Raw genomic sequence first — 26,949 nt, 5'->3', positions numbered from 1 at the left:
GATTTTTTTAAGGCACCAGTGTGACAATATATCTTTACTGTTTCAACACTGAAAGTCTAAAAGCAAAGATAGGAACTCTGAGAGAGAGACTTAATCAATGACAGGTAAGTCTATGTAGTTAAAATGCAAATTATGCTTTCTTTTAAGTTCAGATATTTCATTTCTTTCTGTTTCACTTCATTAATTCATAGGCCATTCATATTTTAAGGATGTAAAGAATCTTTAATTCTCACAGGTACCATGCTGGCTGCAGGCACGGACAAGTCCTGGGAAATGCCAATAGGGATGTTGCCTTAGAAAGAGCTAATCCCCAGAAATCTATAGCTTTGTGTACACAGTGTCCAGACAATGGCTGTGCACATTAAGATTCACCTCCCCACTTTGTCCTGCTCACATGCTCTGGGGTGCATTTGGCTTTGCTCGACGGCACACAAGCCTAATTAGCATCACTGTGCACAACTTCCCATGAGACCTGAAAGACAGGCTCTCCCACAGGCACAGGCCAAGCCTTAAGGGTGATTTTAGTACCAAAATTTAAATCTAAATTCTCAAAAACTTCAAATATATCCCTATTTCTGTGCAAGCAAACACAAGCACAATATTCGACAGACAAAGTGTCTAAGAAGGTGTGCTGGATACATCACAAGTCCACACAGCCAAGGCTATCTTTCTGATACCTCATACCTTTGGTATCAGCTCTTATAACCCAATTTTGGACATGCTGAGTCTACTTTCTAGAGTAGCAATGAAGGATTACTCCCTCTGATGCAGGAAGATGGGAGGTGCAGTTCTTCATTACCTTTGACCATCAGGTTTTGATTAAATTTTAATGTCTTTTTTTCTGATGGGCGCCAGTAAACGTCGTGAAGTCTACAAAATTAAATCCAGTTTTCTCAACCAAAGCAGCTTTTTGAGAGACAAAGTTCTGCTGCAAAAAATATTAAGGAAGAGCATTTTCTTTATGCCGTTGCAGCATTTACCTTCCACCTCTCAATGCAAGTTCACTTACTCACATGTTTAGGTAACTACAGGATAGCATTCATATTTTCTCCAGACTTCTTAAACCGTAACAAATTTCAGGCACTTTCTTCAAAGTCAAACTTTCCATTTTAGAAAGCCTTTGGCTATAAGCCAATGCTCAGAACAAGAGAAAAAATAAAGTGAAACTGCAGATTCTGAGCCACTTAAAGTAATTATTCAAAGAGAATTTCAGAGTCCATAAAATGCAAGAACATAAAAATCTTGGGTCCTATTTCTTATATTTAAAATGCAACATGTGGGCTAAAGTGTTTTCTCTAATTACTTCAGCTCTTTCTCTAATCATGCAATTTACATATGCCCTTTTGCACTTGCATAATGAACAGACACTAAATTTGGCTACCTTTGAAGGTGATAAGTGGCAGACTTCTCTGATATGCCTTATCTACTGGCTTGCATAAATACATTTCACAAGCAGAAATTGCCACACCATTAACTAATAGTGCTAAGTAAATCGAAGAACCTAGTTCACTGAGGAGGTAAATATTTGCATTACATGGAGCTCACACAGAGCATTGATAAACTCAGGAATCAATGCAGGATGGTCTTCCACTCAGATTGTGTAAGTCAGGCATCCTCTCAATTTGTGATGCCAATCTTCCTGCCAGTGTGCTCCCAAGGAGCCGCACTTTCCTGACCCAGTTCTTAAGTACTTGTGGGTTCTCTTCCACGCACCTCACTCAACTTATGAAAGTAAAACATCTTATGTTATGAATAGTTCTTATAGGTTCCTACAGAATACCTCATCTCCATGCAGTAAAATACAATATATACCAACTTTTGATCCATCCAGAATTCTACAGTGAGCACCATGACATGGCTTTGCACCATTTGCACTAGGACTGTTTTCAAAGGCTAACACTGAGAGTAAAGTGCTCCTCAGTAGAGTGCAGAGTGAAAAATGTTCAGCAAAGTTATAACACTTTTCTCTTTCAAAGGTACCTTATAAAAGAAATTAATACTGAAAAAACCAAGGAGTCATGTCCCTGAGAATAAAGGCCTGCCAAAGAGGCATTTAGGCCCAGCTGTGGCATTTAGTCACTCTGATATAACAAGGTCCTGAGCCACTCTCAAAGGTCATCCAGAGCCTAACTATTTAATTTGTTTGGGGTTACAAAATCTGTGTGAAAAACTTAAAGCTATAAAGGCTGAAAGTGAGAATAAATAATATACAAATGATCAACAAGATCCATTATACAGAGTGGAATGGAGAAACAGAGTTTATAAGGCTGTGGAAGTGAGAAGAAAAGTATTTGGAGAAGATTTAAGGAAGTGTGAGGCAGCTGAAAGAGGAGCACTGTGAAAAGACTCAGGCTTACAGATACAGGTTTATCATGACATGATAAATGAGTGAAAACTAAACTGGTTCCCATAGCAACCTAAAAATGAGAAAGGAAAACTTCATTTCTTCAAACCATGCCTGATGATGAATAGACCTTGGCTTTCAAGACAAAATTATGATAGCTTTTTATCTCAGAGTGAATCCTCCGCAAGAGGGTAGTCTTGCAGAAGGGGTTTTAGATTTGCAGATAATAAGACTTTTTTTTCTAGAAGCTTCTGTGATGATAATATGCAATCTGTGCAGAAAAAAATGTCCAGAAAGTTTTGGAACTGTTCTCTGATTTTCAGTCCCAACATTTCACTATAGGCAGAACATTACATTAAAGAATGTTGTCTTTCCTGGAGTGTAGGTAAAAGACAATTTCCTTGCACATTGAAGATACAAAGTGAATGTATTGAAGAAACTTTCTCTCTTTGAATTTTTTATTTTTCTGAGAAAGAAAAACTTCTTCCTGTGTAAAATCCAGGCTTGGGAAAAATCAGTGGAAAAACTTAAGATATGAGACTGAACCTTGAGTTCTGCAAGTACAGAATATTCCAGATTTTAGTTTAAAGTTCTCCACAGAAATAAGAGCATGGAAGAAAACTACTGGATCTAACCAGAAATTCACCTAGTTCAGAAGCCACTGACCAAACATACTTATAAAATTACATATACAAACAAAGCATGTATTTCTACTCCTTCGACAATTTGCAGTTCAGAAGCGTCATGAATCAAAACAGTCAAGAAATGTTAACTGCTGAAGCTTTCTGCTGGAATTACTGAAGAAAATATACATTAAAGCAAATACAATCTAAACCATCTGCAGACCAGACCTTCTTTTCAGGGAAGTTTGCTGCCTCCTTGGGGCCCAAATCAGGGACCTCACCAAAATAATGAAGAGCTTAATAGAGCCTTAGAAATACTGCCTCCCATATTGCTTTCACGGGGATACCAGTGATATTTCAACAAGAAGTTCAAGGTTATTGCAAGGAGATTTCAGGACACTGCAAAGACCAAGTGCCAAATCTTATGCTTTGACCATAATAACTCCACGCAGCTGAGAGGGTTGGAATTGTTTAGCCTGGAGAAAAGGATGCTCAGGGGGAACTTCTGAACTCTCTACAACTGCATGAAAGAGTTTTGTAGCCAGATGCATGTTGACCTCTTCTCTCAGCCAACTAGTACCAGGATGAGAAGACATGCTTTTTTTCTGCACGTGAGGAGGTTTAAGTTGGATATTAGGAAGAATTTTTTCATAGAAACAGTGGTTAGACCTAATGGAATAGCCAGGGAGGTGGTAGTGTCACTGTCCCTGGAAGTGTTTGTGGAAAGACTGGACATGGCACCTACTACCATGGACTAGTTGACAAAGTGTTTAGTAAAAAGTTGGGCTCACTCATATCAGAGGTCTCTTCCAAACTACTTGATTCCATGATTCCTTGATTCAGGAGAGAAAGTAGTGTTCTCTTCAATTCTTCCAGAAATGAAGAGCCTAGTCTCTCATAGTAGTCTTCTAGACAAAGCTTCCAGCACACAGATGGATAAACACATCATGGGATGGGTGAACAACTGGCTCATGAGTCAGGCACGAAGGGTGAGAGTGAATGGGGTGACATCAAACTAATGACCTCTCACCAGTGGTGTTCCACAGGGCTCCATCTCAGCCCTGTGCTTCTCAACATCTTCATGAATGAGCTGGATGCTGGACTGGAAGGAATACTAAGGAAGTTTGTAGATGATACAAAACTGGGAGGAGCTGCTGTATTCATCAAAGGAATGTCCTGCAGAGAGACTTCACCAAATTAGATGACTGGGCAATCACCAACCATGTGAAGCTCAACAAGGGGAAGTTCTGCACTGGTGCAGCCCCCTCTTGAGGATTGTGTGCAGTCTGAGCAGCAGAATATAAAAAAGACATTAAACTATTAGAAAGCATCCAAAGGGGGGCCACAAGGATGGTGAAGAATCTTGAGGGGAGGCTTTATAAAGAGTAGCTGAAGTAAGTAATTTGGTTTATTTAGGCTGAAGAAGAAGAGACTGAGGGGAGACCTGGCTACAGTCCACAGCTTCTTCATGAGGAGAAGAGGAGGGTCAGACATTGACCTCTTCTCTGTGGTGACCAGAAACCAGTGACAGCCCAAGAGAATTTGTGTCAGGGAAGGTTTAGGTTTGATATTAGGGAAAGGTGCTTCACCCAGAGGGTCACTGGGCACTGGAACAGGCTCCCCAGGGAAGCAGTCACAGCACCAAGCCTGACACAGTTCAGGAAGTGCTTGCACAATACTCTTAGGCACATGGTGTGACTCTTGGGGATGGTGCTGTGCAGTGCCAGGAGTTGGACTCACTGATCCTTCTGGGTCCCTTCCAATCTAAAATAGTCTGTGATTCTGTGATTCTCTTTATAAATATATTCACCCAGGTTGTTTCATTTCCTTCCATTCTGCTGCTTCTGGGATATTTGATCAAGGTGAAAGAAATAGTGAGTGAAAGATGACAGAAGGAAAGTTATAAAAAATATTCTTCATTTTTTGAGTCAGATCCATAATTTCAAGAGTTTTAAAAGTTGCATAACACTTTCCTGTACATTCAACAAATGTTTTGAATACAGAAATTAGTTTTCTGGTGGGAAAGTTTACCCAGAAGACTTGCACCACCACCACCTCTTCCACCATTACCCCCTCTCCAAATATAGAAACAGTCTAGCTCAGGATTTTGGAATTTAAACTGATTACTGAGATGTCTGAAAAATATGCTTTTAGAGGTGTCAAAAGTTTTTAACTGATCTTTGCAACAAATAAAGGAATAGGATGAAATTATTGTTTCAGGTAAGTTGCAGTCTCCATTTAACAGTTCATTTGATCCAACCTGAGCCCCTGTGAAGGTTCTGCTTTTCAGATCATCCCTTCCTAAGGACTTAGCTCCTTCCAGGTACCTGGATTATGCTGAGGGCTAAAAAGCCACAGGTTACTAGGAAAATACAGTCCAGGATCCGGTTGTGGAAGATTTAATCTCAAAATAAATGTGAACAGAGATTCAGAGACAATGATGTTCTTCTTACAGCTGTAGTTATTTTACCGTAACAAATATAAACATAAAATCGGTGTCACAAAAGTTCTTTTTGGCATTTTGGCTTTTCCTCCAAAAATTATTTACATAATTTTATATCTTTGATTTCAGATGATCCAAGAATCTGTATAACATGCATTCAAAACTACTACATGTAAGTATAGCTGTATATATTTAGCTCTTCATGGCTATGCATTTTTCTGAAGCAAAAAATATGCTCTCTACTACATAGATCTGTGCTATGTTGTCTCATCCTTTAAATTGCTTGTCTGAAAAACAGTAAATCGGAAAAAGTCTTGGGAAATGTTGGAAAACTAGCCAATTATTCAGTACTGAGACCTGTTAAAACTCATGGACTGGTGGGACCTTTGCTTATCAGAAGAGAAGAATATGGAACAAAAACTGTCAAAAAGTTATACAGTGCGTATGGATTGGAAACAAATTTGCTTTTAGTATGTTGTGTCTTGTTCTGGTATTTGAAGTTCATAAGACTTATAAATGTATGGAGTTTATGCAAAGGAATGAAAAGTTAATTAAAAGCTTAAATTAAATAGAGAGAAAAGAACATTACTGCTTTTCAAAGAGAGCATATATAGATCTCTGTAAAAATTGGAAAAGAAAATATTGATTATGTTGACTCTATAAACAAGACACTGGATTATATGTTTCTAAAAACAATGAGCTCTTTACGATCATGATATAATAATTTTTAACAAAGTATGGATTCATGTTTCTGCCTATCTTTAAAATAAGGTAAAATTAATCATACTTAAGAATCCTAACATTAAGAAACATGACTTTTCTAGTTGAATAAACAAAATAACCTCAAATATACTTTGAATCCTCTTTATAGGAATATTTTCTGTTCATTATGCTGATCATGTTTGATCATTACCGTTCCTACAAACACACAAAAAACAAACTCAATGACCTTCAAAAGAAACTTACTAATGGTGTTCTACTTTATCTTACAGGTATAAGCACCATTGCTATAAATACTGTCCAGAAAATACCTACAGAGATGAAAGTTCTTGGCAGTGTAGGGACTGTCCTAGCAACTGTGACAGCTGTGACAAGGATGGGTGTGACTCATGTGAGGAAGGCTTTTATCTCTCAGGTAAGCAAAGTACAAAGAATGGCATAATACACAAAAATATTTTAGACTTTGCCTTTAGAAAAACATTCTGGATCCAAATTCTCAAATTCATAAATCTGTTCTATGGCAGGCAGTGGAGGCTGACGGGACTTAACTCTTTGCAGAATCAGACATTTGAGTTAATGTAAAGTGATTATATTACCCGGTAGTGTAATTTGGTTCAAAGGGTCCATATACTTAAATTTCAGCTCTTTCAGGCACATTAAAAAAATTTGTATTTGATTCAGATGTTGTGAAAGGAGGGTTTTTAAGCTGTAGATAGAAATTGAAATGTTTCCTTACTATTTGCAACCCCAGTTTTACTTCGACTTTTATACACTCTGAAAAAAACTCAGTTAAAACCACTAAATTCCACACCAGATTCACACAAGAGTGGTAATCTCCTAGCTTTTTAAAGAAGCCATGAATCAGGTAGGTCTGGTTCAGACATGGTGCCAAAAAAGAATCACAGGAATTCCTGAGGTCATAGTATTCTCTTGCAATGGCTGTTGAAAGTTCCCAGTAGCAGCATCACACTCATGGAAAACTCTGTGGTCACAACCAGGGTGAGCTGTGGATCTATGATTTTTTTAACTGAAATTAGACAAAACTCAAAAAGCTGTAAGTGCTACAACATCCAGAGGTTTTGATGAGGTATGCCAAACCTTAATCTGAATCAGATTTAAACTTGAAATATTCAGCAGAAAGTAGAGATTGTATAAATTTGCATATGTCTAAAATTTGCATATATCTAAAAATCTTAGAGGCATCTAATCTTTAACTTTTATTGAAACAGTATAATTGTTAGGACTCAACCATAAAACTTTTACCCAGGCACAGACTTCCGTTAGATTTGTATGTACTAATGTTTAGTATTTGATTAAAGCCAAGTTGGAGGTAAACTTAAATGCAGATTGATTTGAAGTTTGTGAAGTTTCTTATATAAAGCTGAAATGAATTTATATTTCATGCTAAAAACTTAGAAGTTTTTATAGCTGAAAAATATTTCATGTGTTCTTACATGCTAGGTTTTTCCTTTAACCATTTCTGCTGGAGAGAGAGGGGTGGGCAGGGGTCATTATGCTTCCAGGCTCTGTTTCTATTGCAGATGGCATCTGTGTGAGTGAGTGTGAAGATGGCTTTTTCACTGATGTCATCTCCAGGGAATGTGAGCCTTGCCACAGGAGCTGTGTAACCTGTGTTGGCTACAGTTACAAGAACTGTACTAGGTGCAAAAACAATTTCCAACTATCTCATGGGCAGTGCCTGAAACCAGATAATTCTCTGCCAGCTGGGAAGTTCTGGAGTGGTAAGTTGAAAGAGATCTTGTAATCTTTTCTGACTCTCTGATGACTCCTACAAATTTAGAAAAAATATAGCAAGATCTTGCAGACTGCTTGAAACCGTACTTATGTCATTTTAGAAGTGTACTGACCAAACCCATTGGTTCCACAAACTGAAAATCATTTCCCTGAAAATAGTATAACATTTCAATACAATGTAGGTGTTCCTTAGCTATCTTATCTGAATAAAGATTAAAAACATAATTGACAAAAAAAGATAAAAATATTAAAAAGATAAAAGATGTGTAATAGATTAGGGGACTGGGAGTTCCTTATCTAAACTACTGGGTGCCCTATAGATTAGGTTTTAGACCAGCTTTGTGGCTATTTGTTCCCTGCAGAGAAGTCAATATAAGTTGGAGGAAATGGAAAATTAAATAATGTGCGACTATGCGTGTGTGCGATGTGAAAAAGAACTATCTCTTCTTTCCTTTCTCTGTATAGATATGCACTGCTTTCTGAGAGACCAAATATGGGCCGTAGGGCTACATTCTGGCCCTACACTGGCCATTTCCACAACTTTCACAAAATAATTACTTTTTTCTTGGTGGTCTCAACCACAGCATGAGGGAAACAATTCTTTATTCCTAAAGGACTCCCAAAAACCCCAAAGCTATTTGGAACAAAAATGCTGTAATTTAGAGATGTTGAGAGGAACACTGTAATAATTTTAAATATTTCTTTCCTTCCTATTCATCTTCAAATGCAACCTAGTACTGTCACAAATTCCTTTAAAAAGTTTTAAATGAAGAGGGCATATACAGACTATTTGTCATTCCCATTATGTCAATATATAAAGAATATATAACCATAAACATATAGAATGTTTATGTTACAAAATGAAACTGCCACTGGAAAAAAGGGGACTTTCAAATTTTATGATGGAACAGTAGCAGAATCTATTTTAAAGCTTAGGGATTTACAACTTTAAGAACACACAAAAAGTATCTGACAGGGACATTTGCTGAATGGAGCAAAAGACCAGATTACTAGCTGTATTTTTGAATCAAGCAAATACATACTCCTGCTTCCTATGTTTTCATTTGAATTAAACACATTCAAGAATGACAATCCTTACATCAATATGATCTTGTATTAGAAACTAAAATACACTAATTGATACTTTGAGAAAAAAATATTTACCATTTCAGTTAATTGCCTATCTATTGGAGAAATGATGTGTCAAAAGGAATAATCTTTCTTCACATCAAAAAATATCAGAGAGACATAAAATAAGAATATTAATAGAAAGTTGATCTCCTACGTGCATTTCCTTGCATTTAATACAAGGAAGTCTGGGTTTAAAACAAGCAAGTTTGGGTTTTTTCAATTTACAACTACATCTGTATCGGTGCCATGAAAAGATCACATCTGTAGTCTGGTCTGTCTACTGTTTATCTCTTTCTCACACTCACAGTGACTTCTTGTCAACATTTTTCTTTTGAGCAGACATCTGATGCACTTCTGCATAAATGAACATTCCTGTCCTGTGAAACTTCCTTCTCTCCATCTTGCACATCATTTGTCTATCCTTCCAGTAGTAAAAATACATCTGTCTGTAGTGGTTTGAAAGCACAACAAATGAGAGGCTCCAAGTCAGAGATACAATTTAATAGGAAAAAAAGAAAGAAAGTAAAATAAAATAGATGCAATAATACAAAAGACCACTGACAGAGTCAGAATACAACCTGAGCAGAGTGATGGAAGCAGTCCAGATGAGGTGGTCTTCCTGAAGCAGTGATCCTGTAAAAAGGTCTGGTAGCTCGGGTCCTCTGGGAATCCAGTGGGTAAGCGCTTCTCTGGTGTTCAGAGTCTCAGCTTATATCCAGGCTGGAATGCTTGGTTCCTCCCTCTGGGCGGAGCATCTCACAATGGGATGGTGAGTCATGTGATAAGGCCTGATGGGCCCATTAACAGGAGGTAGTCCAGGAGGGGGTTATCTGTGAGCTGTGTAGCAAAGGTGCTGATGGGCCCACTAACAGAAGATAAGCCAGAGTGGAGGAGGCAGGGAGCACTGCCTCACCGGGTTTCAACAGTTCATGAAGATGGTGATAGAATATACTTCAACCCAGGACAACTCAGATTCTGACCCAATTTTAAACAGAGGGTTTTTGCTTTTGAAAATAAAAAGTGGATATTAAAATTTTTTTTAAAAAAGAGAATATAAGTTTAAGGATAGAAACCACTCTGTAGATCTCCAAAGATCATTCATTTTTGTTGAACACTCAAGTCCTTTAAGGGAAAGGAAAATAAAACCCACAGCTTAAACCAAGTAATTTTCAAGCTTTCCTTTTGCAATCAATCCAAAGATCAAGGAAGTACATGTGGCATGACCATTTTTTTCAGCTTTATAAGGTTAGTCTTTGGAAGGATCCTACATTTAAAGTGAAGGACATGTACATTTAAGAAGTTCATATTATACTAAATGTGTGCAGAGTTCCAGTTTTTTTAGTAATTGAAAGCCACAGTCACAAAAAAAGGGCTTGTTTTACCTATCCAGAACTTTAAAAAAAATTACAAATTTCTTCTGTCAATATTCAAATTGGGAAATTCAAATATTTCTTATATTTGACTGGATGTTATATGTTGTTTTTGTTGTCAGCAGAAGCCTAATTTCTTGTGTACATTCCCCTCTGGTGGCAAATAGTAACTATTACAAAAAACAGGACATACTGCTAAAGGGAAACAGAAAAAAACTCAAACTAGTTCACAAAAACAGAAAAAAAAAACCCAAAAAAACAACAAAACCTCCCCCAAAAAACCAAAACCAACCAACCAAACAAACATAAACAACAAAAAACCAAAGCAAAACAAAACAAAAAAAGCACTTTATTTTGCATGGTAAGGCTTCAAACATTTAGAAAGAATGAGTTCCTTTAAATATTCTTCAGCAATTGTTAACAACTTCTGTGCTTAACTTTGCCTGATCTTCAGTCAAAAAAAGCAAAAGAGAAGCTCTACAAAAATAAAGTTAGGCTAATAGAAAACATTATAACAGCCAGTTTTCTGAAGTATTATATTCTTACAGTGAACATTAAGGACGCTTCTTAATGTTTCATTATATACTGAAGAGTAATGAAAAACATGAAGCTAAGGAGTAATGTCCCCAAAAAACCCTTTGACAGTGAACCTCAAAAAAGTAAGGAATTACCTATTTGAGAATTATTTGCATAAGAGAAGTCAAAACACTTATGTGCTACATGTCTTAAAAAAGACTCAAACTTCCCTCTGCAATCAATGGCAATTATAAAGAGTAGAGTCCTTTTAGCAGGACATACTGTAACCTGAAATATAGAAAAAAGATATTCAGCAGGGGAAAGAGAGCCATAGAAATTATGTCAGCAAGAGTCAGTGTTAATGTGGGAGGATTTACTGGACCCTTAGTGTTTGATTTGTCTGTTAGCATCCCAGGAAAGACAAGGCCCTTGTGCCTGGCCACTCTGTCAGTGCCCTGTTGGGGGACCCTTCACTGAGCAGTCCAGCTGGATCAGAAGCTGCTTCCACTGACTCAGCCAGGGAAACCAGCAGTGTAAGGGAGACCCCTCAGCACATCTTCCTCTTTACTAGAGTGCTACCCACTGCCAGCCACTGCTGGTGCCCATACAGGACACATACTGACAGTTCATGGAGTAACACCCGTTATGAATGTAAAATCCTGACAGCTTAAGGTTCAAAGGCTGTCAGTGATAGCATCTGACTGAAAAATGTATTCAGAGTAATACACAGACAAGCTCCAATCCCCAATAAAATGCTAGGCCTGCAGAAAACATGATTCTTACCCAATAGGCGTCCCTGTGGGGGAGAAGACAGGCTCAGCCCATCGACTGATCCCAGCAGTTATGAGAGACTCTTCCCTACCTTTTTCCCCATTGCCAACTTACTTTTGTTCTATTTCTCTGCGCTTAGGTGGAGCTTGAGTGACTTTAGTCATGCATGCCTTTGTTACTGATTGCTGTAAAATTCTCTCACTTCACTTTTAAAGATACAGCTATATCTGGAGAAGTTTTACGTTCTGCCAGTTGCCAGGAAGAGCAACACCACAGGCTTTCATTATCCTGTACAGGTAGTGTTCACAAGTAGTTCTGGTGAAGACTGACTAAAACCATGTCCTTGCTGAATGACCTGCTGTTAAACACCCAGACTGTGATCTGATGTGCTCTCCATGGATCATTACACTGAGACTTTTTTCTACTTCAGTGAGTTTTTGAGGCTTCTCAGCTAATGGTAGTGCCAGATGTGGCCATTACATACTGTTATGGACATCCCCAGTCACACTGAATGTGGACCTAACTTCTCTCGTTCATATTCTCTTGTTCTCATGTCTTTATTATTATTCTCTCTTCTTCTCCTCTGGTACCATTTGCATATACAACTTTTCATCTGCTTAGTTTAATGCCCATTGTTTCTCCTTGTGGGCAACGGCTTTATATAAGTTTCCTGCTCTCTTCCCTCATCTTTATACTTAAAGCATGGTTTTCATTCAAAATTTCAGTATTCTAAACCATCTTGCCATAACAGGCAGACTAAAAGGATTTAGTGATATGTTGCATTTGGTTAATCGTTACTATCATCAATCAACCAACAGAAATCATACATATTTGACTGGCAGGATAAGCTGGGTGTGCTAAATGAGGTGCATAGCTCAACCTGCAAGTAACTGCAAGTAACTTTTGGTTTTGTCTTTATTTTCTATTTTCAGAAAAATTACAAGTCTTCTGTGTGTTGTCTGTTGGTCCATAATTATTTTCTCATTAGACATACATTTAGCCATTGTTGTAGTTTGCTGGTATCAAAACACAAAGCTGCATGCTGGGTATGTGATCTGATTGCACAGCAGGCTTTTTTTCTGTTAGGTATGATGCTCCAATGTCCTTGTCATTTTATAACAGATGGTTCTGCAAAGCATAATCAAAATCTGCTTTTCCTCAGTCATAAGAACTCCATTTGACACTCATTAGGCTCCCTTTTGGAGGGAAACAGCAGGCAGTAGTACCTTTGGGGAGAACTATTTAATAAATGTTATTCTCAAACCTTGATAGGTTAGAGAGATGTGCAATCACCAACTGTGTGAATTTTAATTTGGGCAAGTGTTGGATTCTGCAGCTTGGGACAGTGCAACCCTAGTTTCTTGTACAGACTAAGGAACAAGAGGCTGGAGAGAAGTGCTGTGGAAAGAGCACCTGGGTGCTCTGACAGATGGCAAGTTGAATGTGAATGAACAGTGTGCCGTGGCAGCCAGGAGGGCCAAGTGTGTGCTGGCATGCTTTAAGCACAGCACCAACAACTGGTTCAAGAGGGGACTGTCCTGCCCTTCTCCACACTGATACAGCCTCAGTTTGAGGACTGTGTACGGATTTGGGCACCACAGTATGGAAAAGACAGTAAGCTATTAGAAAACATCCAAAGGTGGGCCATGAGGATGGTGAAGGGTCTGGAAGGGAAGCTTTGCAGGAAGAGACTGAGGTCTTCTGGGTTTGCTCAGCTTAAAGTAGAGGGGACTTCATTGTGGTTTTCAACATTCTCACAAGGAGAAGTGGAGCAGCAGGTATGGATCTCTTCACTCTTGCGATCAGTGCCAAGGCTCAAGAAAAAGGCATGAAGTTTAGTCAGGGGAGGTTTACACTGGACACCAGGAAAGATTTTTCACCCAGAGGGTGACTGAGTACTGGAATATGCTCTCCAGGAAAATGGACACAGCACCAGGCCCGACAAAAGTTCAAGAAACATTTGGACAATGGTCTCAGCTTATGGAGTACCCTGCACAGGGCCAGGAGCTGGATTTTGATGATAGTCCCTTCCAAAGCAGCATATTCTATGATTATATGATTTCTGTCTCCTTCTGACTCAGAACTTTTAGGTTACAGGGTAATGGTGTCCTACAACAATTTTGTTCAAAATGTCCATGAAATACTTCATTAAACCAAGTCCCCAAATGTATATACCTTTTAGATCTTTCTGCTTTTAATCTATTAGTACAACATATCTGTATTTGGGCTTGGAGCACTACACTGAAATTAAGATTATTGGGATACTTATAAAATTTATAACATTATTATTGTTCTTATTTGTGATGAGCTGTCCAGAACAATGCCTTAGTGAATGTAAAGAAAACATTAATATTTTCCTTTAATACAACTCATAACTTACCATTTAGGAGAGAGGAGTCAAGCACAATCATCAAGTTCTCCAACTTTGTGAATCCCAAAAATTCACAGAGGTGCGTTTTCAAAACACCTTAGGAATATCCATACAGAGTGTCCCTTCTAAAGGGAGAAGAAATTAAGAGAACCAGCTAATAAAAAAACGAATTTTTTTCCCTTTCATCCCAGATGGAAAAAGAAAATTGCTGTCCTGTGACTCTTTATGTATGACCTGTGAGAAATATTCTGATGTGTGTACTTCATGTCCAGAAGGTAACATTTCTGCTTCCTTGGATAAGTTTGCAAGTGACTATAACATTTTGTATCCTATGTGCTTCCAGAGAATCTTTTTGTCCTAGTCACTACAAAGTCTTTTAACAGCTTAAAGGGCAATCAGAAAATAAACAGTTGAATTCAGTCAATAGGGCATGCCCTTGGCAACAGGAGTTAAAATATTGTCATGTTGATGGTGTTCCTTTTCTTTCCTTTTAATTAAAATTTTTAGATATGATGCAAGAATTATTGAATAGGGATTTCTTCAGTGAGACATAATAGATAATCCTGATAATTCCTTCTATATGTCGATGTCAGTGAAGTCTGAGCAAAATATTGTGGGAAATGTCTTAAAAGATAAGCATGTTTTATTCATTCTTTTTCTTAAAAGAAAAGCATGTTTTATTCATTCTTTTAAGAATACAAGTTGATTTTTGAGAAGTTGAAAGCTGTTTTATAAGTATATTTCTAACTGATGCCTTTACCCCCCTGGGTTGCTCTTCTGCCAGGAAAATTTCTTATCCACAATACCTGTGTTTCTGTGTGCCCTCCAAAATATTTTGGCAGCATTGCAAGTGGAAAGTGTGAGATGTGCAGGGATTACTGTGAGGTGTGCTCTGACCACTGGCACTGTCAGAAGTGTCAGGCTGAACAGAACCAGCTGCTCTTCCTCCACAAAGGCAAATGTTTACAGGAGTGCCCTGAGTAAGTAACCCCTCTTATATCATCCCTGATTTTTTCTCTATGTTCTTTCTCTTTGAAGTTCGGATCCATTATTAAACTTTCAAGGAAGACTTTAATGTAACACAACTTACCAGAAACTAAGGTAAATGTAGTTTTCAGACTGCCTGAATGAACAGTATTTTCTTTTGGTTAGAAAAAAAGTAAAAAAAATCAAAAGTGAAGGTAAGACATTAAATCCTTTGAAAGATGGAACAGCTCTCAACAACATTACTAGGAACATGGTACTCCATGGCAAATGATAATAAAGGCTCTAGACAATTTCCAGTTTGATCCTTCCTCCAAGTAGTACAAAGCAGAGATACAAACTCAGACAGTGAACATATTAGAGTCCTGATACGTAAATACAGAGCTAAGTGATATGTGTTTCTCTCTTTGGCTCATGTTTATTTTTATTTATTTTTATATGTGGAATTTAAAAAGATTCCCATTTGACTACAATGGACACTAGATCAGGCACATGCGTAGATCAGGTTCTCTCTTTTCTATGTTTTTTTCATCAGCATTCATCCTATGTTTATATACATAAAACCAATGCTATGCAGAAAAAAGCCTTGCTTGGTTAACCTTTTTTCTTCAGAAAAACGTGACGCTCCTTTTTTTACAATCTCCCTGCCACTGCCTTCTTGGTAATTTTGTCAAATAAGTCAATGAGGGCCAGTGGAACAGGTTTTCTTCATGAAATGTCACAGTGAGTGCAAGGTAATTGCAATAAAGCCTACTCTAGTCCAGAAACAACTTTTAATATTAGAAACTGAGGCATACAACCACTAATTGTGTTTTGACATTAATATGTCTCTTTTCAATACTAATTTCCCAGTTATCCTGCTCAGAGTCAAAATACCAAATTAAAACTTTTTATATAGCACTAGTCATTTTTCCCTCAAATTCAAGATTGTAAATAATGGTTTCCCATCACTAAGCAAAATTCACAGGGTTTAAACTCCAGTTTCAGATTCTGTGGTGAAGTTCTTGAGACACAACTACTTTCAACTGGAGCAAAAGATGAGACTCTTTATTAAGAGAGTTGGCTTGGGTTTTGGGACATGTTTTTAAGGGATAAAAAGGGATGAAAAGTTTTGATTTACTGCCCGATTAATTTCTGACAGAGGAATTTTGAAAGACTGGGCTGAGTACTCAACATTGGAACAAGGAAAGATGACAGGACTGTGAGAAGTAGTTGCAGGACCTTGACAAAAGTTGGAGGATAAAAAAAGATGAGAATAGGTGGCAGGCACTCTTCCAATGTTTTCTCTAACCTTGCTCCTAATGCATCTCCCCAGACTTTGGAAAAACCATGTCCAAGAAGGGACGGAGAAACATCCCTCTATAAGAAGTAACAAATTTGTTAATGTAAAGTACATATTCTGGGAGTACTTTCTGTCTCAACTTCTTTAGTTTACATCAATGGCTCTGTGGATTAGTAATCATCTCAAAAGGTAGACTTACCCTTTAACCTTGTAACGATTTGGTTTTGAGAGTGTAGACAGATTGAATTCAGCATCTCTTCTATGCATCTTCACCTGAAGCAGTGGTGCAGATTTTTTCTATATTTATGACTAGTACTCACAGCTTGTCTGTCCAGATTTTCTCTCACACCACAGATACCAGCAAAATGTACTCCCTCTTTGCCATCTCTAGCCTGCTCTCACTAAGGGACAGTATTATGCAAATATCCTGTGCTTTTGAGGTTTTTTCAATCCCTGCCCTTATTCTTCCTAGCCTTTACATTTCCAGAGTCAATTCTTCTCTTTCTCCTCTCTAGAGCCACTGATGTTACCCTTCTCTTTCTTTCCTTAATATCAGTATTGCAGGTAAGCTGCACAAGATTAGAGATTGCAGGTTTTCCCAGATGTTATATATCTTTCTATGTTATATAAGGGGGAAATAAAGACATAAAAGCTCAACATAACTTAGACAGCAGGTACAAAGAGAAAGGAAAGCCCTTCACATAGCACTAACCATATATATTTTCTGCTTTTAGACACAGAGGATGTTAAATGGAAGATGGGCAAAAAATTGTGTGAGAAACGCATTTGATCTAGTGAAATGTATGTGTTGGGAGGGTCTCATTTAGAGTTGTAATTCTCTTAGCCTGGAGTGACCAGCAGTTTGCTTTGTGGTTTTTTTTCATTCCATAGGGGATATTTTAGTGATTCTGAAACTTGCAAGGAATGCAGTGGATCCTGTAAGACATGCACGGGAAGTGCAACCCAATGCCTGTCCTGTAAAAGTCCTTTGCTTCTGGAGCACTGGGAATGTAAATCTGCTTGTTCAGAGAAGCATTTTGCCTCTGAGGGAATCTGCAAACATTGCCCTGAAATGTGTCAGGAATGTATTCAAGATGAAATATGCACAGGTATTACAAAGAACTGCTGTTATGTAGAGTAAAATCTACCTGGATGTGTCTGCAGAAAGACTGACAGAAAACCAAATCCGAATTTAGTAATGTGCAAAAAAAAAAAGTTATGGCCTATCATTGTTAATCTCTAAAATAGATTATGGTGAGACCAAATGATTAATCTATAAAGATTTCACATTGCTTTGCCTGGTCCTGTAGTTCTTCAGAGATTCCTGCTGGTTTGATTTCATTTTTCATCTAGTGTATTCAACCTTAAAAACTTGGATATCTGCACCAATATAAAATACAGAATGTTTTTTTCCTAGTTTTGTTGAACTTCACACCCCTTTAGTATTTTTGCAAATGACCAGTCCTGGTAGAGAAAGAAATCCCTGTAAAGTAAGATATTAGGAAAGTCTTCAGTACCCAGGTGAGGCTAAATGCACTCCCCCCCCCCCCCCCCCCAAGCCATTCTGGAAACATAAACATGGATGAAATAAAAAAAAAAACAGCTATCAACCAACCAAACCATAAACATATTAATCCTAATACTCATAATAAAATAGCAACTTATTCACAGCTCTAGGCAAAGATATTTACGTTAATATATTCTAGCTAAACTTAAATTTCAATAATAAACTAAAAAAAAAACCTTCAGATATGTACATACCTGATTTTACAGTTCATAGTGCAGAAAAATGTCAGAAAAAAGGCCATCTATATATTAGTGTCAAATGGCTTGGTTAATATCACGAAAGCTGAGCAAGTGTCCTTTTTTTGGAGTTTCTTGCTGTCAGACAGAAGATACCATTTCAAGGTTGGGCCAATGGAGGGGAAAGATTTGAAAAACACCTTTTCAAGGTGTTCTGATGACTTCTGTAATGACAGATACTCCAGAATTTAATGCTTCCTAGGACTTACCTTCTCTCACACTTCGACAGGTCAGAATTTGCTGCCCATTTGTTTACCTGTGTTCTGCTGTCCCCTGTAGAGTGTATGGATGAGTTTTTCCTGCATGAAGGGAAGTGCGTGCAGGAATGCCCTTTACACTTCTACCCTGAAGACAAGCACTGCTTTCCCTGCCATGCTGACTGCAAGGACTGCAACGGGCCAGATTCTGATGACTGCACAGCATGCACTTTCAGCCTGTTTGTCCTCTACAATGGCATGTGTTTTGAAGAGTGCCCTGAGGGGAGTTACTATGAAGATGCCACCCAAGACTGCCAAGGTTGGCAGCTGTTCTTTTCTTCAGAAGAGTACTGAGATACAAGTGGGTCTGTTTAAATGTCACCCCCTAAGGGCCTCCGTGTGACATCTAATGTTGTTACCAGTGTCTTGGAGTTGAAGAGGATAGCTAATGCAGAAAAATAATCAGGTTTATTGTAGAACAGCAAAAATTGAAGAAAGCAGAGAGGGAGGTAGCCAGGATACATATGTTTATTATTACAGGCAACCAATGTGGTAAAATGCTGAGAATGGCTGCAGAACGGCTGCAGAATTACTGAGAATTGCTGGAGACTCTATTCACTGTTGCTAAAGCACTGTTGATGCAAAAGAAAACGTAAGGAACTACTTGCGTAGGATTGAAAATTACTTCCCTCGGGCTGAGGGAATCTCCCTGAGATTCCAGCTGCTCCTTCAAAAATTAAAGTTGTGATAACACTGACACAAATCCAGAAATGGTGAAATTCCTACTATTTGTCCTTTTCAGCATGCAACAGGACATGCCAGACTTGTTCTTCTTCCACTGCCTGCCTAACTTGCAGAAATGGATGGATTTTGAACCATGATGGACACTGTATGTTATCTGGATACTGCTCTCCTACTGAATACTACATTGAGGAAATTAAGACTTGCAAGTCTTGCCACAAGAAATGTTTCCACTGCTCGGGACCCACTGAACACCAGTGTCTTAGCTGTGTAAATAACCAATACCTTCTCAGTAAGTGTCTCTCTCCTGCCTCTAGATTTCATTCTACACTGAAAGCATGGAATAGACAAGTTTTCATCACATTTGCAAAGCATTTGGGCTGCATCAACCAATCTAAATAATGTAAGGAGGTCAAGTAGTTAAATTGTGTAGAGATAATTTCTTCAACAGGGCTATGCGGAAACTCTGTGAGGCAGGGCTTGCCACTCACTGGGGCTAATGCAAGATTTCTAAATAGCAACAAATACGTGACTGAAGGAAACACTCATATGTTTCATTTACTTGGTATGTACTCTTCCTATTGTTTTCTACAAGGACTTTAAAAGAGGGCTATCATTAGGTTTGTTGTTGCTGCTGCTGTAATGCATCCATGAAAGATGCACATTTCCATGTTGGCTTGTTTAATCCCTGCAGCAACCTGATGAGCAAAAGAATACTTAAACATCTGTAAAAACAGATCACTAAGTCAGCATCTAGTGGATGGCTAAGGTACAAAATTACTTCCCTGACTTTGGAGCAAAGAGTAGGTTTAAGACTATACAGCTGCGGAAACAAATAGGAAAAATCCCCACACCAAAACATTTCTTCTCTGCATATTTTTCTCAAAGCAAACAAAAATTTTAGAAAATCATTGGGAGAAAAAATATTAAATAATCCTTCATGCAGGAAAGGTCTAAAAAATAGTGTAAATTAAAAGTTTTTTTAGTCTCATTCTAATGCAGATTTTACATTCCTATATTTCTAAGGCCTTGAATCAGATTTACATTTTTATCAACACATTCAGCTGTTTTGCACCATTACAACTGGTAAAGTTGATGAAAAAACTTTACCAGACTCTGTCCTATGATTAAACATACTGGAACTCAGATAGAAATGCAAGAAACCCCGAATCTGAAAGTGTCATCCTTTGCCCAGCTGCAATCCAAGCAGCAAAATTATCAAGACAAATATGTAATAAGAACAAGCAATATGTAATTTAGTACTTCATTACTTTTATGCACTTGCAGCTTATTACAATACTACTAATTTCTCATTCAGGATTATTACTAAAACTACTGAAATTTCACTGAAAAAAGTGGGACTTACCTGGCTTTGCAGTATTAAAGACATTTCTAATTCCATAATATAAAGCAGAAGCCGCAGACAAGGGTAAAGATCAGTAAACAAATGTCATTAAATCTCAAATTTCCCATCAGAGTCATCATCTACAAAGAATTAAATTAGATTGATGCTTAGAGAGAAATCTAGGGAAAACAGCAATGCAGATTAAAACTTGCCTTATGGCTTTTGATTATTCTAAGGAAATCACATCTGCTGTCCATTATTATGCTACTTTATTTTTCAAAAAGATAAGAACTCAACTGTCCTGAAGAGCTTGCTAATATGCATAAAACACAGACATGAGGACTAATGAATTGACAAGAATAAAAAAATAATTATTGTACACCAACATTGGCTTTTCTTGTTCTGGTACGTTATCTATCAGCACCTCCTGCTGATAGAGAGTTTGCTCTACTACAGCTGCCTAAGATGTTTTATTGTAGCAAATACTGAATATGATGTGTTTCTTTACATTGCTGTCTCTGCAGACAGAACCTGTGTTGAAACATGCCCAGATGGACATTATGCTGACAGCATGGAGGTGAAATGTTCTGTGTGCCACAGCACTTGCAACACTTGCAGTGGAAAACACAGTTCACAGTGCCTTTCCTGCAAACCGGGTTGGTACAGACAAGGAAAAGGATGCGTAACCCAGTGTCCAGCAGGGTAAGACCCAAGACCTTTTGCTAAGATCTGCATCACATAGAGAGGTTTGAGAAATTAGATCACTGCAGCATTCCACATCAATGTGAAACAGAACTGAGTTTTGTTTTCAGGAGAAAATGTCTTGTATTTTCACTGTACACAGGTGGTGGAAAACCTCCCTTCACAGTAGAAAATTCCAAAATTGTGCCCAGATGGGAACTGCTTAGATGTGGTGTGGACATGCTTACACTCAGTAGGTGCTCTTGGCTATCTCTATACAGAACAGCGTGAACCAGAACAAGTATACTAAGTTATATGTCAGTCAGCCTGAGCACAGGCAGAAGAGCATCCAACCCTCTGTGGCCTCCACTAAATAAGAAGTTTGGATAAGGTTGAATTTTTTTTGCATTGAGTTACCGCTTATAGTGGCTGATAACAAAAACAACCATTAAAACAACTTTGAACTGAGCACTGATAATTCTAGAGAGGAACTTTATAATTAATCCAATAAAGTTCAAAATGTGAATTCAGTGTTCTTTTGAAAAATTCAAATTTAGAAAGTGAACCTATGATTTCTCTTTCAGGTCCTTTTAATTTAAAACTAGAGTTCAATGGATCACACTGGCTGTCCATCCCGTTAAAATGGAACTCTAACGACCATATCTCAACAAACCCTCCCTACTTCAACACTTTATATCTCAATTCAACTCAGATTTAAGAATTTTTTACTGCAAACACTATACATAGTTGTGCTTTGTAGCTGAATTGCAATGGCCAAAGGGAATGAAATTCGTTCTGTTTTTACTGAGATTACAAATACCTGCATTCATTTTGGAATGATACATTACATTCATGTACATAAATGGATGTAATGTACATTCATTTACATAAATGCATGTAATCATGGTAAAAAGCTAAGGATTAAAGAAATGGTGGTTTTTCTGTCACTGCTGGCCCTTTATGCAAAGCTATGCCTATCTGATCTATTTCAGGTATTTTGCACAAAATTCCACTGGATCATGTGAAAGATGCCACAAGAGTTGTAAGGAGTGTATGGGGCCTCAACCCACAGACTGTCTTTCCTGTAATACATATTTCTACCTGTTGCACTCCTCGAATGAATGTGTTAGCTCTTGTCCTCAGTACTACTATGAAAACAAGGACAACAAGGTCTGTGAGAGATGCCACCCTTCCTGTTTAACCTGTGAAGGTAAAAGTAGATATTCTGCTTTGAGCAAAAAAAGCAGTCATCAAAACACCTGGAATCTCAGCTCCAAGATCTGAGAACACTTCACAAAGATATTAACCACATACAGTGTTACCTGTCTGTCCATGCCTTTAGCCACAGGGGGTGAAGCAGACCTCTTCCAGGAGCTGCTGAACTTTTCCCGGCTCTTGGTGACTTGTTGCACTCACTGCTCCATTGATTTATTTCAACTGCATTGATAACTGAGGTGAAAGCAAGTATATGAATTCCTGTCAAGCTTTGTCCAGAACTGCTTCCAGCACAGAGCACAAACAGAAAGACAGCCACTAAATAGGGAGGGCTAAGACCGAGTCACATGTTGCTAAGTCAGTGAATAGAAAAAAAATGGACAACAGTAATGAATTTTCCATCAGCCAGGCCTCTCACAAAAGTACTCATCATAAAAACATTGGGCTTACTTGCTTACAGAGATGGACCCCATTTTTCACAGGAATATTAAGAATGATTGAAAAATACCTCACTCTTCGAGCTGTCCTACTGTTGGCTATTCCATGAAAGCCAAGGAACTTAATTCCAACTACACATCTCTATAGCCTAGAGTAGGAAAAGTAAAGACCCATAAAGCATAACTTTAGGTTGAAAGGTGAACAGAAATCAAAAGCACATAAGTTTGTTGCTTTTAATATAGTTATGCATTTCTCCATGTTGAATTTTAGAGACTATTTTGCTCTGTGAGACACTGTTTTTGGTTTCTCAATTTTCCTAATTAAACAACTTCTGAAACAAAAAGCATTGATCCTCTTGGACCCATTTGGTGTCCTTTTTAACATGAGATTATAACTAATGGGTTCCAAACTGCAGCTTAGAATACCGTATCACATTGTAACACACAAACTGTTTTTGGATAGTGGATATACTGGATAGTACAGATTGCTAACTGCAACACTACAATATATGTGAAAATTACAGTTAGAATGAAGCCACATTCAAGAATTTTTACAAAGTAATTGCATAACAACATTATAAAAAATAGCAGAAATATTTTTGTGTGGATTTGCAACAAAAAAATATAGACATTTTATTTACAAACCCCCTGCTCTGTTTTTCACATTATTCAGTATAAATACTATGGGAGAGAATTTTTATCATCATTTTTATGCACAGTAATATAGGAAGTTCTCTACGTTATAGAAGGTTACTAACCTCAGCAGTTTTAACTTCTGCTAATGTCAGTTCTTTGCATTTTCATTTTCTTCCTTTCAGACAATGGCAGAAAATATCTAGGTTCAAGGAAATGGATGGGTGTATCTTGCCACTTAAGTGAAACCCATCAACTCGGTGTTTCACAGAAACACTGCATAGAGCATCTGTCTTTAAAAAGTGTTTCTGACACACAAGGTGCATATGGTGCTCTGGCTGTACCTAATGAATAATGCTTTTCTCTTATGCAACTAAATTTATTTTTCATTCAAACATAAACATCTCTTAATTCATGGTTGTTTGAAAATAGTTAGTTAACAGGGCAAATAAGTATGGATTTTATGCAGGACAGCATTTGGCAAAGGTTCTCCACAATTTTACTTCAGTGCTCTGACCTAATTTATTTTCCTGAATATGTCAGAAGTTCCCTGTACAACTGATTACAAAATTATCTTTTCATGAATATCAAAACATGTAAGAAATTCATTTTGTTTGCACATAAAGCCCCAGGACTAGGCACAAGCTTTTTCTAATACCAGCCTCTTCATGTGGAACCCCTCACTAATGATTCTTGCCAGGGACAAACATCCTTTTGCTTCATAGCAGTGGTCAGTATAATTTTTAAAGGAAGTTAGCTGATATTTCCTGTTGTAATATTGTTGTTTTGTCTGCCTGTCTAGGGAAGGGAGCATTCAGCTGCACATCTTGTGTATGGAGCTACACTTTATTAAATGGAATTTGCAACTCAGACTGTTTTGTAGGTGAATACAAAGTCCAGGAGACACCAGGAGAAGAGGTACCTATTTGAAGGCTTTTTGTACACAATACAAACAACACATTGCTCTTCTCTCAGTTTTTAATGGTGCCTATCTTTAAGTATGCTTACTTTTTTTCTCTTTTGGCAGGGGAAGTCTTGTTTTCCTTTCTGCGGTTACCTTATAGTCAACAAATATATCAAAACTACATGAACATATCAGTTCTATTAATGATACAGTGTGTTTTCTTCAAGTATAACTGAGACATCCTCTTGTATTTCTGATACCTTTTCTGTAAGAAATCTTTCTGCATTTTTGACAGCTTTGCTGGCAGATAGCTCTTGAAGAAGAATAGGCTGAAGTTAACAGAGGTGTATATTTAGTTGAGCAGGATCACAATTTGATTTGGGTCTGTGCCATATGTCTGGGCACTCCACCTTCCAGATTTCCACACCAATTGCCTTCTAAAGACATTTATTCAAGAATATAGCAGCAAGGCATGCCTACAATGATACAAACCCTGGAGTCTCTGTCCTGGAATGTCTTCCTGACAGTCCTACTTCATAGCATTGCATCTGAGAAAATGCCCTTATAGGAGGCTGGGGATCACATAGGTCTGCAGGTGTTTGCAAAAGCCTTGACTCTAAGAAATTTATGAACAGCTATGAACCTGCAATCTTGCACTGGTTTTCCCATCCAGGATAAACAGCCTTGCAATCCTAACTGCAAGATGGGTGAAAGTTTATCAGAGTTTCCAGATCTTCACAGTGAACTTGTCCCATGGCCAAGAATGTGGACATTGGAAACACTGGAACAACTGACTTCAGAGCATTCTGCTAGGCAGGTGTGATCACAGTGACCTCTGGTAGTTTCTTTACACAGAGGTTCCCAGAAGCCTGGACTTTAGGAAGAATATTTGAATCTAAGCTGTTTCTGTAGGAAAAAAGCAACACAATCTAAGAGAAATCTGTTTTGCTAAAAAAATTCCAGCTACCTTTTTTTCCTTACTTCTGCTTCTTCCCTGAGTGAAGAGGAAATTCATACTCAGCTTTTCCCCAGAATATTTCATATTGCTTCTTCCATGTCAGTTACTTTTCTGGCCCACAAAGCTTAAAAACATGAGTAAATTTTAACATCCTGACTAGCTAGGTGAGATCTCTATGGTCTTGTAACACTTGTAACTACAAGCAGATCACTGAGAAATCAGAACATAGGAAATTTTGAATTTGCTATTGTATTTTCACATTGACACTCATTGTGCCCAGAGATGACAACCACAATGTTGAATGACAGGACAGAACTGCCAGGTTGGGTCAAAATCACACAAAATTAGAGGTGCATTGCTTGTGTTCTGTGTTTGAAGGACAACAAACCCAAGTGTGAGAGATGTGACAGCTCATGTACTGAGTGCAAGGGACCTGGTCCTCTAAACTGCACAGTCTGTCCAGCCAGCATGCAGCTCTTCCTGGAGGAAAGCCGCTGCCTGCCCTGCTGCAGTGATGCTGACCCAGCTGAAACCCCAGAGTGCTGTGACTGCAATGAAACACAAGGTAGGACCATGCTGAAGAACAGGAATAGTGCTAAGTGTTCTATGGTTGATTATGCTGACATTATGCTGCCTGAAAACTGGACTAGTGCAAAAATGCGCTATTGGTAAACAGTGTGTTTCTACTGCTTCATCAAAAATAGGGCAGGTTTTACTCAAATAACAACCATTATGTCTGGTGCTGGAGATGGCCACTTCTCGCACTCACAACTACTATGTTAAATGGCCAGGCATTTCATAAACTGACTGGTTTATGTATGAGCTCACTTCAACGAACAGATAGCTGAATTATTCCATTTGTGTGCCTGCTAGCTTTTCTGCTTCTTTCTCGTTATTTCAAATCAAATAATGAAGAACAGATATCCCAACAACCTTACTGACATCCTTACTGCGTAAGAAAGACAAAACCACCATTGTGGTATCAGAAAAGCTAAGTATTTTGTTGACTGCTATTACTGCACCAGACACACTGTACCAGACTTTTAAGAGACACACAAACACACACACATACAAATGCATGCACATTTCATCCTTTTTTTTGTTGTTCTTTTGTTTTCAAATGCTGTTGTAGATGACTGTGTTTTACAGACAACTCTACCCCCCAAGCAAAGAAGCAAAACTGTTTTCTTTGTTATCATTTGCATTTTGCTTCTGCTTGTCATTGGAGCCATTATATTCATCTGGAGAAAGGCACAAACCAAAACCCAGCCTGTCAATAAAGGACGGTATGAGAAGCTGACAAATCACTCCAAAACCTTTCCTTCCTCTGTGAGCAACTACTACAAGAATCTCGGTTACCATGAGGATCAAGTGATTGAATACAGAGATAGAGATTATGAAGATGACGATGACGAAGATGACATTGTATACATGGGCAAGGATGGCACAATTTATCACAAATTTAAATATGGAGTTTTGGAGGATGATGAGGAAGATGAGCTAGAATATGACGATGAAAGTTATTCATTTAGATAACTTTTTACTAATTCACTAATAGTAAATTAGTCCTACTATACTGTTTTTTTCGATGAAATTACAGCTATTTAGTTAATACATTTAGTTACTTGATAGCATCCTGACCTCCAAATTTTTTGCTATTAGTTATTGTGAAAGAAGAATAAATTCTAGAAACTTTTTTTCTAAATAAATCCTTTCTAGGCTTTT

General features: G+C 37.9%; 1 protein-coding gene across 1 annotated transcript in view; it reads left to right on the top strand.

The window, feature by feature from the left end:
- PCSK5 (proprotein convertase subtilisin/kexin type 5) overlaps positions 1 to 26,760 on the top strand; it is a 229,708-nt gene extending 202,948 nt beyond the window's left edge. The window contains exons 25-37 of the mRNA XM_066181295.1: positions 5,540 to 5,582; positions 6,403 to 6,545; positions 7,672 to 7,872; positions 14,236 to 14,319; positions 14,829 to 15,024; positions 17,202 to 17,419; positions 18,393 to 18,629; positions 19,113 to 19,343; positions 20,921 to 21,098; positions 22,070 to 22,287; positions 24,165 to 24,280; positions 25,603 to 25,789; positions 26,357 to 26,760. Of these exons, the coding sequence (XP_066037392.1) occupies positions 5,540 to 5,582; positions 6,403 to 6,545; positions 7,672 to 7,872; positions 14,236 to 14,319; positions 14,829 to 15,024; positions 17,202 to 17,419; positions 18,393 to 18,629; positions 19,113 to 19,343; positions 20,921 to 21,098; positions 22,070 to 22,287; positions 24,165 to 24,280; positions 25,603 to 25,789; positions 26,357 to 26,760 (2,456 nt within the window). The remainder of the gene's footprint in view (positions 1 to 5,539; positions 5,583 to 6,402; positions 6,546 to 7,671; positions 7,873 to 14,235; positions 14,320 to 14,828; positions 15,025 to 17,201; positions 17,420 to 18,392; positions 18,630 to 19,112; positions 19,344 to 20,920; positions 21,099 to 22,069; positions 22,288 to 24,164; positions 24,281 to 25,602; positions 25,790 to 26,356) is intronic.
- Positions 26,761 to 26,949: the final 189 nt, after the last annotated feature.

Source organism: Chamaea fasciata, unplaced genomic scaffold, assembly GCF_029207755.1.
Source record: "Chamaea fasciata isolate MVZ Bird 193981 ecotype frontalis unplaced genomic scaffold, bChaFas1.0.hap1 SCAF_4, whole genome shotgun sequence".
Taxonomy (NCBI): domain Eukaryota; kingdom Metazoa; phylum Chordata; class Aves; order Passeriformes; family Sylviidae; genus Chamaea; species Chamaea fasciata.
This window is presented reverse-complemented; position numbering and strand designations above follow the sequence as displayed.